The following is a 15,176-nucleotide window of genomic DNA, read 5'->3' on the forward strand; positions in this document are numbered from 1 at the left end:
AAAAAGCCATCAACTAGGGGTGTTTGGTTATTTGGGTGTTCCAAGATAATATTAACCTGAGCTCTAAACAGTCTACAGCTACACTTTAGATGGAGTAGCCACCAGCCACATAACACATGTGCTGTAAGTCAAAAATACACACCGGATTCAAAGACTTAGCACAAAAGAATGTAGAACATTTTGTTAATAACTTTCAATATTGACTTCATATCAAAATGGTAACTCTTTGGATATATTGGATTAAACATTATTAAAGTTGAAAAAAATTAAACAGAATGAAAACTTTCGAACTCTGAGACAGCAATCAGGGTTAAAAATGACTGATTTGGTGCGTTTCCGTGGAAAGATGAGGAAAGGCGAAGCAGGGTGCGCGGGGCCTCCACCAGCGAGTGGCGTTCGTGCACCATGGGGGTGTAGGCGGGAACTCGGAGTTGGTAGTGTGGACGGTGGAGGGCTGGCTTCGGGCACTTTCCAGCGTCCCAGCAACTTTTTGAGCTTGCAGCAGCGATTCCGGAGATTATCTTGAAAGTGTAACAGGTGTGGGAAAGAGACGGCTAATAAACGTGCGTGGGGTTTGGGGACTGTGCACATGAAAAGGAGGAGTGGAAAGGGGGAAACGGGGAAGATGCAGGAGGAGAAAAGCTAAAACAGCCGACAGAAGAGCGAGGGGCGCGAGGGCCGGCCTGCCAGCCGGTAGAAGCAGCAGAACAGCAGGAGCGGGAGCCAGACAGCGGGAGAGGGCGCCCAGCGCCGCGCAGGGGCGGGCGGTCCTCCGGCCGACAGGGGGCGCCGCCCCGCCCCGCCGCGCGGCCCCGCCCCCGCCCGCGCCTGCGCTTCCTGCCCCTCCTCGTCCGGGATGCTGCTGCCGCTGCTGCGGAGTAGCTGCTTCCCTTCCTCGGCTCCCGGCGGCGGCGGCGGCGGCGGCGGCGGCGGCGGCGGGGACGGGGGCGCGGGGGACGGGCCGGCGGCGCAGCTTCAGCGCGGAGCCCGCGGGCCGCCGGAGCCGCTCGAGCGGGCGGACGCCGAGCCCGGGGCCGACCCCCCGCGCGCGGCGGAGGCCGAGGGGGCGCCGGGGCCCGGGGCGCGCGGCCGGGCGGGCGGCGGGCGGCGGGCCGAGCGGGAGCCGCATGCGTGCATGGATCCGGGCGCCGCGCTGCAGAGGCGGGCCGGGGGCGGCGGCGGCCTGGGCGCGGGCTCCCCGGCGCTGTCGGGCGGCCAGGGCCGCCGGAGGAAGCAGCCCCCCAGGCCGGCCGACTTCAAGCTGCAGGTCATCATCATCGGCTCCCGCGGCGTGGGCAAGACCAGCCTGATGGAGCGCTTCACGGACGACACCTTCTGCGAGGCCTGCAAGTCCACCGTGGGTAAGGGCCAGCGCGGTCCGGGTCCCGCCTGCGGCGCTGCCCCCGGCGCCGCGGCCTCGCGGCCTGGCTTCTCCCCGCGCCTGGGAGCCTTCCCCTCTCCGGCGGGTGGCGCTTGCACTTGGGGGACGGGGCTCCGTGAAACCCCTCCGACCCCTTCCCAAGCCGGAGTGTTTCGTTAGTCGCTACGCAGACTCGCCCTTGGGGCCTCGCGCCCGCGCGCGGAGCCGGCTCGGCGTCCTTCCCGCACTCTCCGCGGGTCCCGAGGTCGGGGTTGCCTTGGGCCCGCGCAGCTCGGCCGCATAGCCGGTGCGGGGACACTTCGGGCCTTTGACGTGCTCTCCCAAGAAAGAAGGGGGTGTGACGTGGGAGCAGGCAGGCAGTGAAGTTAATGCCGAGGCCACTCACACCTGCGTGCCCGGTGTGGTGACCAGCGCAGGTCGTCTGCGGCTAGCTGTGGTCTCGCCGTAGGCGGAGGAGTCTCTTCACTGTAAACCAGGACTGGCTGACTCATTTTGAACCCATTTTTCATGATGCACTGAAATGGTGAAGTTTAAAATTTCCTTCTGAGAATTTTAAGACTAAAACTACACCAAGTTTCTTGTTTTAACTATAAACATGGGGCAGAGGAACTTGAGCTGTATTTATCTGTTACCTCGAATAACCCGGTGATTGGCAAACACGGGGATAATTCTTTCTGTCAAGTACAGAGTGAAGCGAATACTTAACGCCCCAGGTCAACAAGTATAATAGCTTCAGTATCTGAAAGTGGAGATGCAGGGGAAATTGTTAATGAAGTCATACTTACAGGGTTTGTCAGGTGGACGTGGGCAACAATTTCTGTGGAAAACCCCTTAAAAGCTGTCAAAACTAGGAGAACCCCATAAATTGATGATTCTTCAAAATAAAGGGCAGTCACCTTCAGTAACAGGCAGGGAGGGATTTCCCCAGGGATGGGCCAACAAACACTGAGCAATGTGGAGATTTGATATACAGAATTAAAAGTATCATTCCCTATCCCTACACAGATACTAAGTATTGTAACCAGCAATAGTTCCAAGGCTGCTGATATAATTTTGAGATGCATTGGTTTCACATTGCCGTATAACAACAATGCTGCTATATTTACAATGTCTTATTGGAGAATTTTTGTATTGTTTTGTTTTTGAGAAATCCCCTTTATGTTTATCATGTTGGAAATACTTGTGTTGTCTGTACCGTTTGTTTTTAAAATATTGGCCTTGGGGACGTGATATTAAAATTCAGTAGCGTAACTATATATTTGTTTCAAATATCTAATCTTGGCTCATACAGAATACAGGGGGTTATTAAATCATCAAATGAAGTTTATGCTGTTGTTTTAGTACCTGACATAAATAAAGTAGAGTTAACAATTCAGAATTATCAATCTTTTATGGCACCACACACTTAAGTCTATAAAAATGAAGGATCATGTGATTGTACTGTGTACAAGAGAAATCAGTACAGCTAGCAATAGGTGGGTACCTGTGAAGGCTTGAGTGGATGGAGGGTGAGATAGATGAGCAAAGCTGTGCTTTAGAAGGAGGAAGAGGAAGGATTTTCTAAACTGGGCAGCATTCCTTCAAAGGAGAGGAGGAAGAGAAAAAAAAATAAAATCAACCGGGCAACAGTGGAGCAGCACCCCCATGTTCTTAGAAAGATTCCTGAGGGGATATGGGAACAGATGCTGCGGGACTTTGACTTCCATGCTGGGGAGGGTAGACTCTATCTTGTGGGCACCTGGAACCATAACGGCTTCCAGGTAAGGCTTGGCATGATGACAGTGAAACTAATTTGGCAGAGTTGCATAGGATGTTTGGGAATAAAGAAGAAACCAGGAGGCAGGGAAACCAGGCAGTTTATTGCTCTGTCCCTTAACAAACACACACAAATACATGTACTGATATGGACACACACTCCCCACACCAAGTGTGGCTGAAGTTTTTTGTCCTGCTCACTTTTGTTTTTCCACACATAGCCTGTAGTGCTGTAATGCTACAGTACTCAATAACTGTTTAACTTTGGGAAGTTTAGAGAAAGATGGTGGCCTCCGGCCCGCTCCGGAGCATGAAGATGCTTTAGGAGAGCTAATTAGCCCCTTCAGTTTCTGCCACAGAGTTGCTTCTTCCTTCCAGTTGTCGAGTCATTTGTTGAGCGTCTGCTGTGTGTTGCGTGTTATGCTATCCATTGGGAATTCAGTGGTAAACGGGACGTGGCTCTGTCCAGAGTGAGTCAGTGCTCTCGGGGCACAGTGCCACAGGTGTGCACAAAGTGTGGGGACACAGTGGGAGTGCCACCACCAAAGGTAGGAGTAAGGCTGCTCAGAGAAGGCTTCCTCTTCGTTGGAATGTTACGAAGATTAGTTCATTTGTCTAGTTCCTTTATAAAAATGCTGTTTAAACATGGTGCTGGGTGGTGTAGAGCCGTGATTGCCTCACCTGAATTAGCTCATAGGGTCCTGAGGAAGCTGGTTTTTCTGGTTTCATCTCCATGTAGTACAAGGAGCACCACATAGAGAAGGTTCTCTTCCATGGTTGCAGTTTTCCTTTCCCTGTCAGGGCTGGTGGATGTGTGCCTGCCGCTCATGACAGCAGAGTCAGGAAAACCCCAGGAGCCCCACAACATGACCTAGGGGAGGCCCCAGGAGCATGCCTGGACCAAGTGGGTCCCAGAAGTGATAGTATCGTGTAATTTACAGGCTAGAAGAGAGGTCTAGTAAGTGCCTGTTAAAAGCAAATTAGACTTACTTGGACTTTGTATAAAGAATCATAGTAGAAATCCTTAGGGATTTGAGATGATGAACTATTACATAAAATTATAAATGAGCAAAATTCATGTTTGTATCATCAATCAGATCAGAAGCTGATTTGGTTAAACTATACATAATTCACAAGGATATGAAAAGCTAAAAAGATTGTTTTCAGTAATTGACCTATTTAATGGAAATTGTCTAAGTGGAGTATTATTTTCAAAGGGATTTATATTCATAGAATTGAATTACTTAGTCTGTTATAACTAGCATAATTTGACAAGTTCTTTAAATACAGGGCAGCTTTTTAGAGTTTGAGAAATGGAAAAAGTACTTGACTACAGAAATCTACAACTATCTAACATGCCTGGACCACTGTCTTTCTCATAGTCATACCTATAACATAAGCATACTTAATTATCTGCTGTGAATCTGTGGGTGCGTGCGTGCGTGCGTGTGTGTGTGTGTGTGTGTGTGTGTATGCACATTTATATCATTACTTTCTGACTAGGAGCTGCAGAAACCATTTCTGTCTAGCAACTATGAATTCTTGACCTGTCTTCCTCCTGTTTGACTCCCATTAGATTTAGCATAAACAAGTAAATGAGCTTTTAAAAAATATATATCAAAAAACAACCCTGTAAAATTATGTATTCACTAACCTTTGTTTTATTTTTATGTAACTGTTGCAAGTAGCTGTTAATTTTGTTTGGATTGAAATGGTTTTACCCAGTAGAAAACTACCCACCTCCCTCCACTCTTAATCCAACAACACTGCATTTTTTTAAAAAAAACGCTAAAGAATAAGAAACCTGGGCTCTTGCTTTAGGCTCTACCACTAACTAGTTTGTGACTTTGAATAATTAATTTAGTTTTATGTGCACATAAAATATATTCTATTAGTAGTCACTGCTATTTGGTGAGTACTTAACTATATACCAGGGAAAAGCCTCATGGCAGCCCTGGAAGTTATCCCCATTTTACAGATGAGAATACAAAGTCTCAAAGAGGTAAAAACTTACCGTCTAGGCCGAGCATGGTGGCTCACACCTCTAATCCTAGCACTTTGGGAGGCCTATGCAGGCGGATCGCCTGAGGTCAGGAGTTCAAAACCATTCTGAGCAAGAGACAGACCCTGTCCCTACTAAAGACAGAAAGAAATTAATTGGCCAACTAAAAATATATAGAAAAAATTAGCCGGAGGGGAGGGGATCACTTGAGTCCAGGAGTTTGAGGTTGCTGTGAGCTAGGCTGACGCGACGGCACTCTAGCCTGGGCAACAGAGTGAGATTCCTTCTAAAAAAAAAAAAATACTTACCCTCTGTAGCACAGCTGGTTAATAGGTGGTGGTCGGAGTTGGGGCACTATCTTTCTTTCTGCCCTTTAACTAACTTTGAGATTTAAATTTACTTTGCTTTGTTGAAAATACTGATGTCTCACACACATAAAGGTCAGATGTGGTGAAGCCCCTCCCTAGTTTTCTAATTTGGTCCTCATAACAGCCCTGTGAAGACAGTGATATTCTATGGTATCAGTGAAAGCAACTTTCTTTAATATTGCCTATGTCACCACTTGTCACTTGCCTTTTGGATATTAAAATAATGCTCTAAAGATTGTATTTTTGACCTCTATATTCCATCATTCAAATATCTTAAGCCCATCACATATTTTTTTTCAATTTCCAAAATAGGTATAGTTTATTTATTTGTCTTGCTGCCCCAGCTACAGTACCGTGGTGTCAGCCTAGCTCACAGCAACCTCAGACCCATGGGCTCAAGTGATCCCCTCCTGCCTCAGCCTCCCAAGTAGCTGGAACTACAGGCATGTGCCACCAGGCACGGCTGATTTTTTTTCTATATATTTTTAGTTGGCCAATTAATTTCTTTCTATTTTTAGTAGAGATGGGGTCTCACTCTTGCTCAGGCTGGTCTTGAACTCCGGAGCTCAAACCATCTGCCCGCCTCAGCCTCCCAGAGTGCTAGGATTACAGGCGTGAGCCACTGCACCCGGCTTAAAAATAGGTATATTTAAATACAGGAAAAGTCTAAGTAAGGCAGTCTAGATCAGAATTCTGATAATTCTGGGCAGTAAAATTTTCCCCAAAATGCTGGAGGCCAGTATAGGATTGCCAGTTCTTTTATTTTGCCAAGTAAGAACATTCAAAAATCCACTATCCTAAACTGAAAAAAAAGAAAATTAGGAAAGACCAGATACTTTGTTTTTGTCATTGTGTATCAGCACATTACAGTTCACAGCCTGGCCCCTGAGAATGCCTGGTCTTAGAAGATGACAGTACTTCAGAAGTCGTTTTCACTCAGTTACTGGCCCTAATCTCTGTATTGTCTTTGCCTGACTCTGTGGTGCAGTGGGGGTAGTGGGGTGGTGCAGGTGACTCCATTTCTTCTGGGCTGGTAATTGAGCCAGCAGTAGAATTGAAGGGTCCAAGAAACACGACGTCAGTCACCAACAGAAATGGCTGTCTGGGGCCGGTGCGGTGGCTCACGCCTGTAATCCTAGCACTCTGGGAGGCAGAGGCGGGCAGATTGCTCGAGGTCAGGAATTCGAAACCAGCCTGAGCAAGAGCAAGACCCTGTCTCTACTATAAATAGAAAGAAATTAATTAGCCAACTAACATATATATATAGAAAAAATTAGCTGGGCATGGTGGTGTATGCCTGTAGTCTCAACTACTCGGGAGGCTGAGGCAGGAGGATTGCTTGAGCCCAGGAGATTGAGGTTGCTGTGAGCTAGGCTGACGCCACGGCACCCACTTTAGCCTGGGCAACAAAGTGAGACTCTGTCTCAAAAAAAAAAAAAAAAAAAAGAAATGGCTGTCAGGGATACTACCCTTGAATGTTAGGTGATAAGATACCACCTGTGGTATCACTACAATACCTTCCCCCATTCAGATCTACCTTTCAACTGTGACCTCATCACTGACATCATGCCCCCTAAGCCTGGCCCAGGGCAAGAGCAGCTGTCACCCCTATGGGAGCCAGGTGGCTGCAGGGCTACACTGGGGAGGTAGCGCCCGCAAGACGTGGATGAGGGGACATCACTAGACACCTCCTGGTCCCTGCGCACAGGTGTGCTCAGGGCCACATTGAGGCTTCTGTACATCTGTGCCCCACAGTGTCCTCAGGGGGCCCTGCATTCTGTTCTCAAGGAAGTATGGCGATGATGGTGATGAGACAGACGGTATGTCATCTGGGAGTGTCTTTACCTGGAAACTGTGGTGTGCCTGTTGAGGGAAATTGACTACTTGCATTTTATTCTGGAAACTTAGGGTGGAAATTTTTGTTAGGAAACCCAAAATGAACATCTAATATACTGGATTAAAATGCTTATCTCTGTATTTTATTTCACTCTTCTGTATTTATATGCAGTCTTCCAAGCCATGACTGATCTGCCCAAGTGTTTCACTTAAAAGAGAATTAGGGGAAATCATCCAGAATTCCACTCCAAAAGCCCAAGCTCTGCAGCCCTCCAGTGTGGTTGCACTCCATCTGGAGAGGACCTCCTGCAGACGCCCCTGCCAGAATGCTGTAACACGATGACTCAGGGAGATGTGAGTGTGTGAGAAACCAACATTCAGTTCTTAATTCCCACATATGCTGTGCAGTATGTGATTAGGTTCATGTAATGAACTTATCGCAGGCTGGTAGACTTGCGCAGTGTCCCCTTTTGTGGAATAAAGGAGCTATCTTTCGGAGAAAGTATGCAGATTTAGTTGGCATTGGGCTGTTGAGGTTGAATAAAAATCTATTTAAAGAGGCTGAAGTACTTTCAGCCTCTCTCCCTGTCTGCACTCACACCGAAGAAGAAAGGTTTCATTATGCATGATAGAGATCCAGGTTCTTAGACATCGCCTCTTTCTTTCCAGTCTGTAGAATCTGCCAGCAGCAATCTGTTAATAGATCTTGGAACTGGCTGTAGAAGGCAGAGTAGGTTCCTTTGAGAACTGATAGGTCCAAATTATTCTCTAGCCTTGGATACCAGATACTGTTCCAAGCTATTGGAAATCTGTCCAAAGCTATTGCTTTGAATTTGTAAAGAAAGCATAGCTCTGTACAGCGGCTCCTCAGCACACGTTTTTGAGAGGCTCTGAATCAGACACCATTCTGCTGGCCATTTTATAGGGCGCAAGGCTGAGGCCTGCATACCTGGCGTGTCTTTATCAGAAGGGGAAGCGAGCCCTGGGGGTGGCCATATGCAGTGTTGAACACGAGGTGAAATGCCATTGTGCTTCAGCGAGGAGGAAATCGATCATTCTCCTTTTGTCCTTTTATTGCACATCTTTGACATTTGGGAAGTATTTGGAAAACCAAAACTACAGACCAAAAATAGTGCCCTTAATTGAGTGTGATTATGTTTGTTTGTTTTTTAAAATCCTTATCCTTTAAAGCCAGGAAGCACCACACAGGCTTAACAGAAAACGTTTTTCTCCAGAAACATTTTTCCCCCAAAATCTTACAAACGCCACTGTTTGGTTTCCGGGCTTATGTAATACCTTCATAGTTTACAAAACAAGCGAAACAGCCTGCAGTGCCAACTCAGGCCAGCTATGGCGGCTGACAGAGCGGGCCCCCAGGCCCTTCTAAAGGAGGAGCTTTGCTGTCTTTCACAGGCTTGCTCCCTCCCCATGCCTTGTGTGTGGTAGAACCGAAAGGCCCTTGTTGATGGGCTGCAGAATCACGGAAACACAGTCAGCTTTCTCCTTGGTCAGCACTTCTTTCTAGACGTCCCCCAGGTGGTGGCATGTGTGGAGAGAGTAGATATTGGAGACGGACAAACAGTCCTGGATTAAGTCCCAGCTCCCACTGTGTCCTTAGACAAGCGACTTACCTTGTTTCCTCGTTCATAAAAACAAACAAACAAAAAAGTGGGACTTACACTCTTTTCATATCTCATGTTACAGAAATAAATGTGGATAAAATATCTCAGGTGCCTGGCCCAGAAAAGGCAATTTATAATTCTCTTCTCTTCCTAATGTATCCTATAGATGTGAAAACTCCAAAAAAATTTTTATCTGTAAATAGCTGAATATGAAATATCAAAATGTAAATGCGTGGCCTGGGTAAGATTTATGTAATCCATTTGACAGTCCCTGTGTGTTTAAGGATCCATTCTGAATGGTGGTAAAGTTAGTATTTTTTGCATGTGATCTTCTTGTGACCAAGAGCTCAAAATGACATGGTGGCCGCAGCCTTTCAGATAGGGGTTTGTTCATAGCCCAGGAGCGGAGAAGGCCTCTTGGTGCAGGAATGGAATCTGCCTCAGCCAGCCAGCTTAGCAAACCTCACTCTTAATTTTCTAATACTTGCCTAACAATGCAGATGTTTTTTTCAGCCTTAAATATGTGTTTGCACCTCCCTTCCAGCCACTCGCTCCTCATCTGATTCTTTGGGTGAGGCCGCACAGTCTGCAGCCAGACAGCCCAGGTTCAAGTCTGTGCTCTCATCAGCTCGATGACCTTGGCATCTACTCTGCCTTCAGTATTTTCATCTATAAAATAGGGACAATAATGATATCTACCTCACAAAATTAAGATGATCCACTACAGTGATTTAGTATACATAAAGCCCTTAGAATAGTACCTGAAATACAACAAACACCAAAAAAGTTAGTTCTTAATTTTCTTTTTCTTTTTGAAAAGGATAAACACCTTTCTATGGAATTCTCTCATGCATGTGTATTTCCATGAGAACGGAAATGTCCAGCTCCTCTGACTGGCTCCGACTTTCCCCCCTCGCCCCCTGCCTGATGCAGTCTGTGGTGTTACGGTGGGTTCCAGTTGGTCCAGTGCAAGGCTGTCTCCGGTGCTCCTGCGTACTGACACGTGGGCTGGTCTGTCCATGCCAGGTGGAAGCTTGCCAACCCTGGAATGCACGAGAGGGGTAGATCTTATTAAACTTAGGATGGACATTTGATATGCTCAGGCCTGAATAAGCATTTTTTCTCTTCTTTATTTCTTGCTCTGCTAAATGCATTGGCACAATCATAGTTCACTGCAACCTCAAACCTCTGGGCTCAAGTGATCCTCTGGCCTCGGCTTCCCCTGGGACCGCAGGCATATGCCACTGCACCAGGCTAATTTTTTTTTTTTTTTTGGTAGAGACGAGGTCTGGCTGTGTTGCCCAGGCTGGTCTGAACTCCTGGCCTCAAGCAGTCCTTCCACCTCAGTTTCCCAAAACACTGAGATAATAGGTGTGAGCCACAGCACCCAACCCTGAATAAGCATATTTTAATGACACATGGCAATGTTACTGTTTTAATAGTGCCTGCTTCTGAGATGATCAAAATGTTTTAAAGCTATACTACTTAGTTTCTATTTGATTGAATCTTCATAACACAGCTTTAGTAGGTAGGAAAAGCCAGGTAACATTAAATAACATTAATAGGATTTCACAAATTAGGGTGCTTCCTGAGGATAGTATAGGAATTGAAAGAAAGTTCTAGCAGCGAGTTTGCATGGTATGGGGATTCATTTTGAACTCTTCTCTCAGAGGTGGCATAGTTTGTGCAGACGACTGGCTTCGTGTTTAGGTGACTTGTTTTCTTGTTTTTGTTTTTTTGGGGTTTTCTTTTTTTTTTGAGAGAGAAAGTCTTGCTCTGTTTCCCAGGCTAAAGTGCCATGGCATCAGCCTAGCTCTCAGCAACCTCAAACTCCTGGGCTCAAGTGATTCTCCTGCCTCAGCCTCCCAATTAGATGGGACTACAGGCAAACATTACCACGCCCAGCTAATTTCTGTTTTTAGTAGAGGTGGGGTCTTGCTCTTGCTCAGGCTGGTCTCAAACTCCTGAGCTTAAGTGATCTTCCTGCCTCGGCCTTCCAGAGTGCTGGGATTACAGGTATGAGCCATGGTGCCTAGCCAGGTGACTTGTTTTCTAATGTTAGATTTGCCTCTATCTCTGTGACCTTGGCATATTTCTTAATTTATTTTCCCAAACTCACTGAAAATGTTTGAAATCCTCTCCCTTAGTAGGAATATTATGTCCCAAATTGGATGGCATTGTATAAGATATATGCTTGGAAGAAAAGCCACTGTATAAACTTAAGGTCATTACTGTAAATTGCAGTAACATCACAACCACTATTTGAATTGAAGCTTACTTCCAAATCTGAAAATCCTTCAACTTTGTGAAGGTGTTAGGTAAAGTCTGGTGCAAACTCAAGATCTTTGTTGGAGGGGGACCATGGAAATGGTCATGGAAGGAGAAAGTGCGCAGTCTGTTGAGCTGCAGTCCTAGACGTGGACCATGGCGTTATTTTTGCTTAGCTGCCAAGAAGCATGAAGAAAGAAATTTCTGTGTATTTTCACTTTTGTGACTTCTTATGGCCCAGCAGAAAGAAACACAGTAGTGTTTTGGAAATGTTTTGCCTTAAGGGGAACTTACAAATCTTATGAGCACTGAGCACACTGGTTGCTTGTGCTATCGCAAAGACTTATGAAAGGCAACTAAAAAGGCAAAGCTCAAAGTTAGGCTTTGTCTGTAACCACTTGATTATGGTGATTATGGGCCATTTGCAGAACATTTCACACTCTTTTCTTTTTTCACCCATCTGACTTTCATTATAATAACCTTTCATGGTGGGCAGTGGTCTAAATTTGAATCTTGGCTCTGCTGCTCAAATAACGTGCGTGGTATGACCATAGCGAAATTACCTGCCTCACCATGCTCTGATGTCCTCCTCTATAAAATAGAAGTCACAGTGCCCACCTTGCTGGGCTGCTGCGAGGATTGGCTGGGTTGGGTATAAGGCATGGAATGTTTGATAAATGTTTACTATCATATTAATATTACACAAATATTACTATCATACTAAAGGAAATAGGGTCAAGAATAAGATACTGTCACTCAAATAGAGCAGTCTAGGCTCATTAATAATATAATCCTATAACCTGTGTCCTTTTTGAAATCTTCACTAAAGTAAAAGACTTTTTAAATTGGTAAGCTTAAAGAAAGGCAAGCTCCTGTCACCATGCTAACCCACCGGGATGAGGGTGTGTAGGGATAGGCTGTGAGCGTCTGAAGACTGCTCCATGCTTTGAGGCATACGGAAGTGAAGTGCTGTTTCTGCATGTGTACATATTCTCCCACGTGTGTGCTGGGGACCCCTGCATTCACTGCTCCCCTTCCACATCTGCCCACCCTGTCTACTACTTGTCTTTTTTTTTTAATTCATCAGTCCTGAATGTCCCTAACTTTTCTAAAAATAACCAACATTTCTCCTTAAATGTACAGCACTTGGTGGAGAAGAAGGAATGCTTTTCAGTCATCAGATTCATTGAGTTGCTATTGTGCGCCAGGCAGTGTCCTGGACTTCAGGGGGCAAAGATGAGTTTGTCCTCAGAGGGCACATTGCCCTTGGGGGGTGACAAAGAAGGAGCAGATGTGGACCAGAAGAGAGTCCAGGGCCAAGAACTAGGAACAGAGGTGAGCAGTGAGGGTAAGTGTGGTGCAGTCAGAGAAGGGTTCAGCTGAGAAATCTAGGATTTAAAAGATTTCTGGGCAGACATGGAGGTTCTCTAAGAAGAGAGAACGGCAGAGAAAGACACTTCTTTGCCAAGTGTGTGGTGTGTTAATTTAATTTAGGTCAGTATGACTGAGCTCTTCCAGGGCAGGGACTGTCCCCATGAACTGATGAGTGGTGAGGGCTGGTTGCTCCCTCCGTTGGTCCACACACCTACAGGAAACTGGGTTTGCTGGGCTGTAGATAGCTCTTTGTCCCTTGTTTGTAAGCACTTCCTCCTCAGTGGGAGGAACTCTGCTGACTTTTCCCAAAACTAATCTGCCAAATATTCTAGGCTATTGGCAACTTGTTACCTTTTGTTGAGGTTCATTGTCATCTCTATGAAGTGCAAATATTAAAAATAGACAACATTAAGAAATTTTTGACTTGATGTAAGAAGCTTTTTAGAAATGATTAGTTGTATACTTGGGTAAAAATATGTTTCTAAGCATTGGATTGTTTCCCTCATTACCAGGTATTTAATGGCTATTAGATACGGTATAAGTATAGGATATTTCATTTGAGAGAGAGGACTATTTTAATGAACTGCTTTCATTCATGGAATTTTAGATTTAGCCACTGGATATTTTTTCTGCTGTTGGTGATTTTATTGACATTAATCTGCTCATTAAAACTGATAGTCTTGATTGTGGCTAAACAGATTGTTAATCTTATTTTTCCTATTAAGAATTAGTGTTGTGTTGATAATCACATGATAATATTACCACTTATTTTCTGATTCTGAATGTCATTGCCCTATCCTTTTATTTTTATTCATTAAGCTTTGTGGTTACAAAAATAGTCCTGCTGTGGGAGTGCTAAAGTTGGATAAGTTACTCAGGTTGGTTGAAGAAAAGCATCTGATGTGCCGAGAAAACAGCGTCATCAACACAAAACCCATTTGCTCTGGCTATTTCAAGGGTCTTGTTGATTTGAAGCAGAGCTCAAGAGTGGTCTCATGCCAGTTCTTTTCGTTAAAGTAGCAGCCATGTGACAAGTTTTTATAAAAGTTACATTCCTTAACTAAAAACTTTAAAACAAATTCATTTGAAGTAATTAGAAACAAAACTAAAACAGAATAGTAGTCATGACAGAATATGAATTTTATTTGGAAAAAATTCCATCACAGATTAAGCTGGCAGTGTTTTATCATTAAGCTCTACCTTTTTAAAATCAGAACCTAGCAAGTATCTTCATGCCGTGCTTTGTGTCTTGTAGAATGTCACTTATTAAAGTTATACTGTTACTTTGTCGTTGAGCCATTAAGGAACTCCACTTAAGCATATGGGTCATGCACAATTCTGCTTCCTGTTTCAAGGCTTGTTCCAGTGTCCTTTGACTTTGGAAAGCAAATTAGTTCCAGAACTGAAAGTGAAATTGAGTTAACCAGCTTTCCTTCAGGGACATTTGAAATTGTCTCATGTGAGAGATTAAGAGTTGAAATCTAGTAGAGTCCTCTCCAAGCTTTGTTTTCTTATGACATTTTCATGCGACTTCTCTTGTATAGAAGGAGGGCCTCCCCCAGGGTTGTAAACATGCCTTTTGGTGTGGCATTGTGTCTGCCATCTCTACTTTGTGTTACTAATCACAAAATCAGCTGCGTCTTCCACATTCCCTCAAGAACCTCCTCTGACTGCAGTGCTGCATCAGTTCCCAGAGCTGGGGCAGTCCTCCTGCTCTGTGGCCAAGGCACCAGTCGCAAATGTGGCACCTGCCAGCCTGTGGGAGGCCGGGATCACCCACCCGTGGGTCCCGGAGGCAGTCAGGAAGTAGTTCCTATAGGGAAGGTGTCTTTAGTTTCATTTTTCTTAGTTGTAAAAATAGTGTTAAAAAAGTATTGCCTTGGGGCCAGGCGCAGTGGCTCACGCCTGTAATCCTAGCACTCTGGGAGGCCGAGGCGGGTGGATTGCTCGAGGTTAGGAGTTCGAAACCAGCCTGAGCAAGAGGGAGACCCCATCTCTACTATAAATAGAGAGAAATTAATTGGCCAACTAATATATATAGAAAAAATTAGCCGGGCATGGTGGCTCATGCCTATAGTCCCAGCTACTCGGGAGGCTGAGGCAGCAGGATTGCTTGAGCCCAGGAGTTTGAGGTTGCTGTGAGCTAGGCTGACACCACGGCACTCACTCTAGCCTGGGCAACAAAGTGAGACTCTGTCTCAAAAGAAAAAATATTGTCTTGGAATATTTAAGTTTTCTGTAACTGAAAAGCATATAAGGTAATATACACAAGTGAAAATTTTGTTTTAAAAAATACATCTGAAGCTTTATGGACTGAATTGAAAAGGAAAGATGATACATGAAGGTTCACTTAGTAATATTAAAATGAATAACAATTAAAATTGGATATGTTAATTTGTGTAAAAGTACATTTTTAAAGTAATTCCTCCCACTATCAATAATATAATAAATGTCATGTTTATATTTACCTGAATTTTTATGAGTTCCAAAAATTTTAATACAGTAACTTCTAAATTCCGATTAAGGCTATTTCATCTCAAGATTAAGTTTCCAGTGTTCTGTATAAGAAT

The 15,176-nt window shown here is 44.9% G+C and overlaps 1 protein-coding gene across 1 annotated transcript in view; it reads left to right on the plus strand.

The window, feature by feature from the left end:
• The first annotated feature begins 853 nt into the window (after positions 1–853).
• The window catches only part of RAB12 (RAB12, member RAS oncogene family), a 35,490-nt gene continuing 21,167 nt past the window's right edge, over positions 854–15,176 (plus strand). The window contains exon 1 of the mRNA XM_012746237.3: positions 854–1,361. Coding sequence (XP_012601691.2) covers positions 857–1,361 — 505 coding nt within the window. The 5' untranslated portion in view covers positions 854–856. The remainder of the gene's footprint in view (positions 1,362–15,176) is intronic.

Source organism: Microcebus murinus, chromosome 17 (genome assembly GCF_040939455.1).
Source record: "Microcebus murinus isolate Inina chromosome 17, M.murinus_Inina_mat1.0, whole genome shotgun sequence".
NCBI classification, from domain to species: domain Eukaryota; kingdom Metazoa; phylum Chordata; class Mammalia; order Primates; family Cheirogaleidae; genus Microcebus; species Microcebus murinus.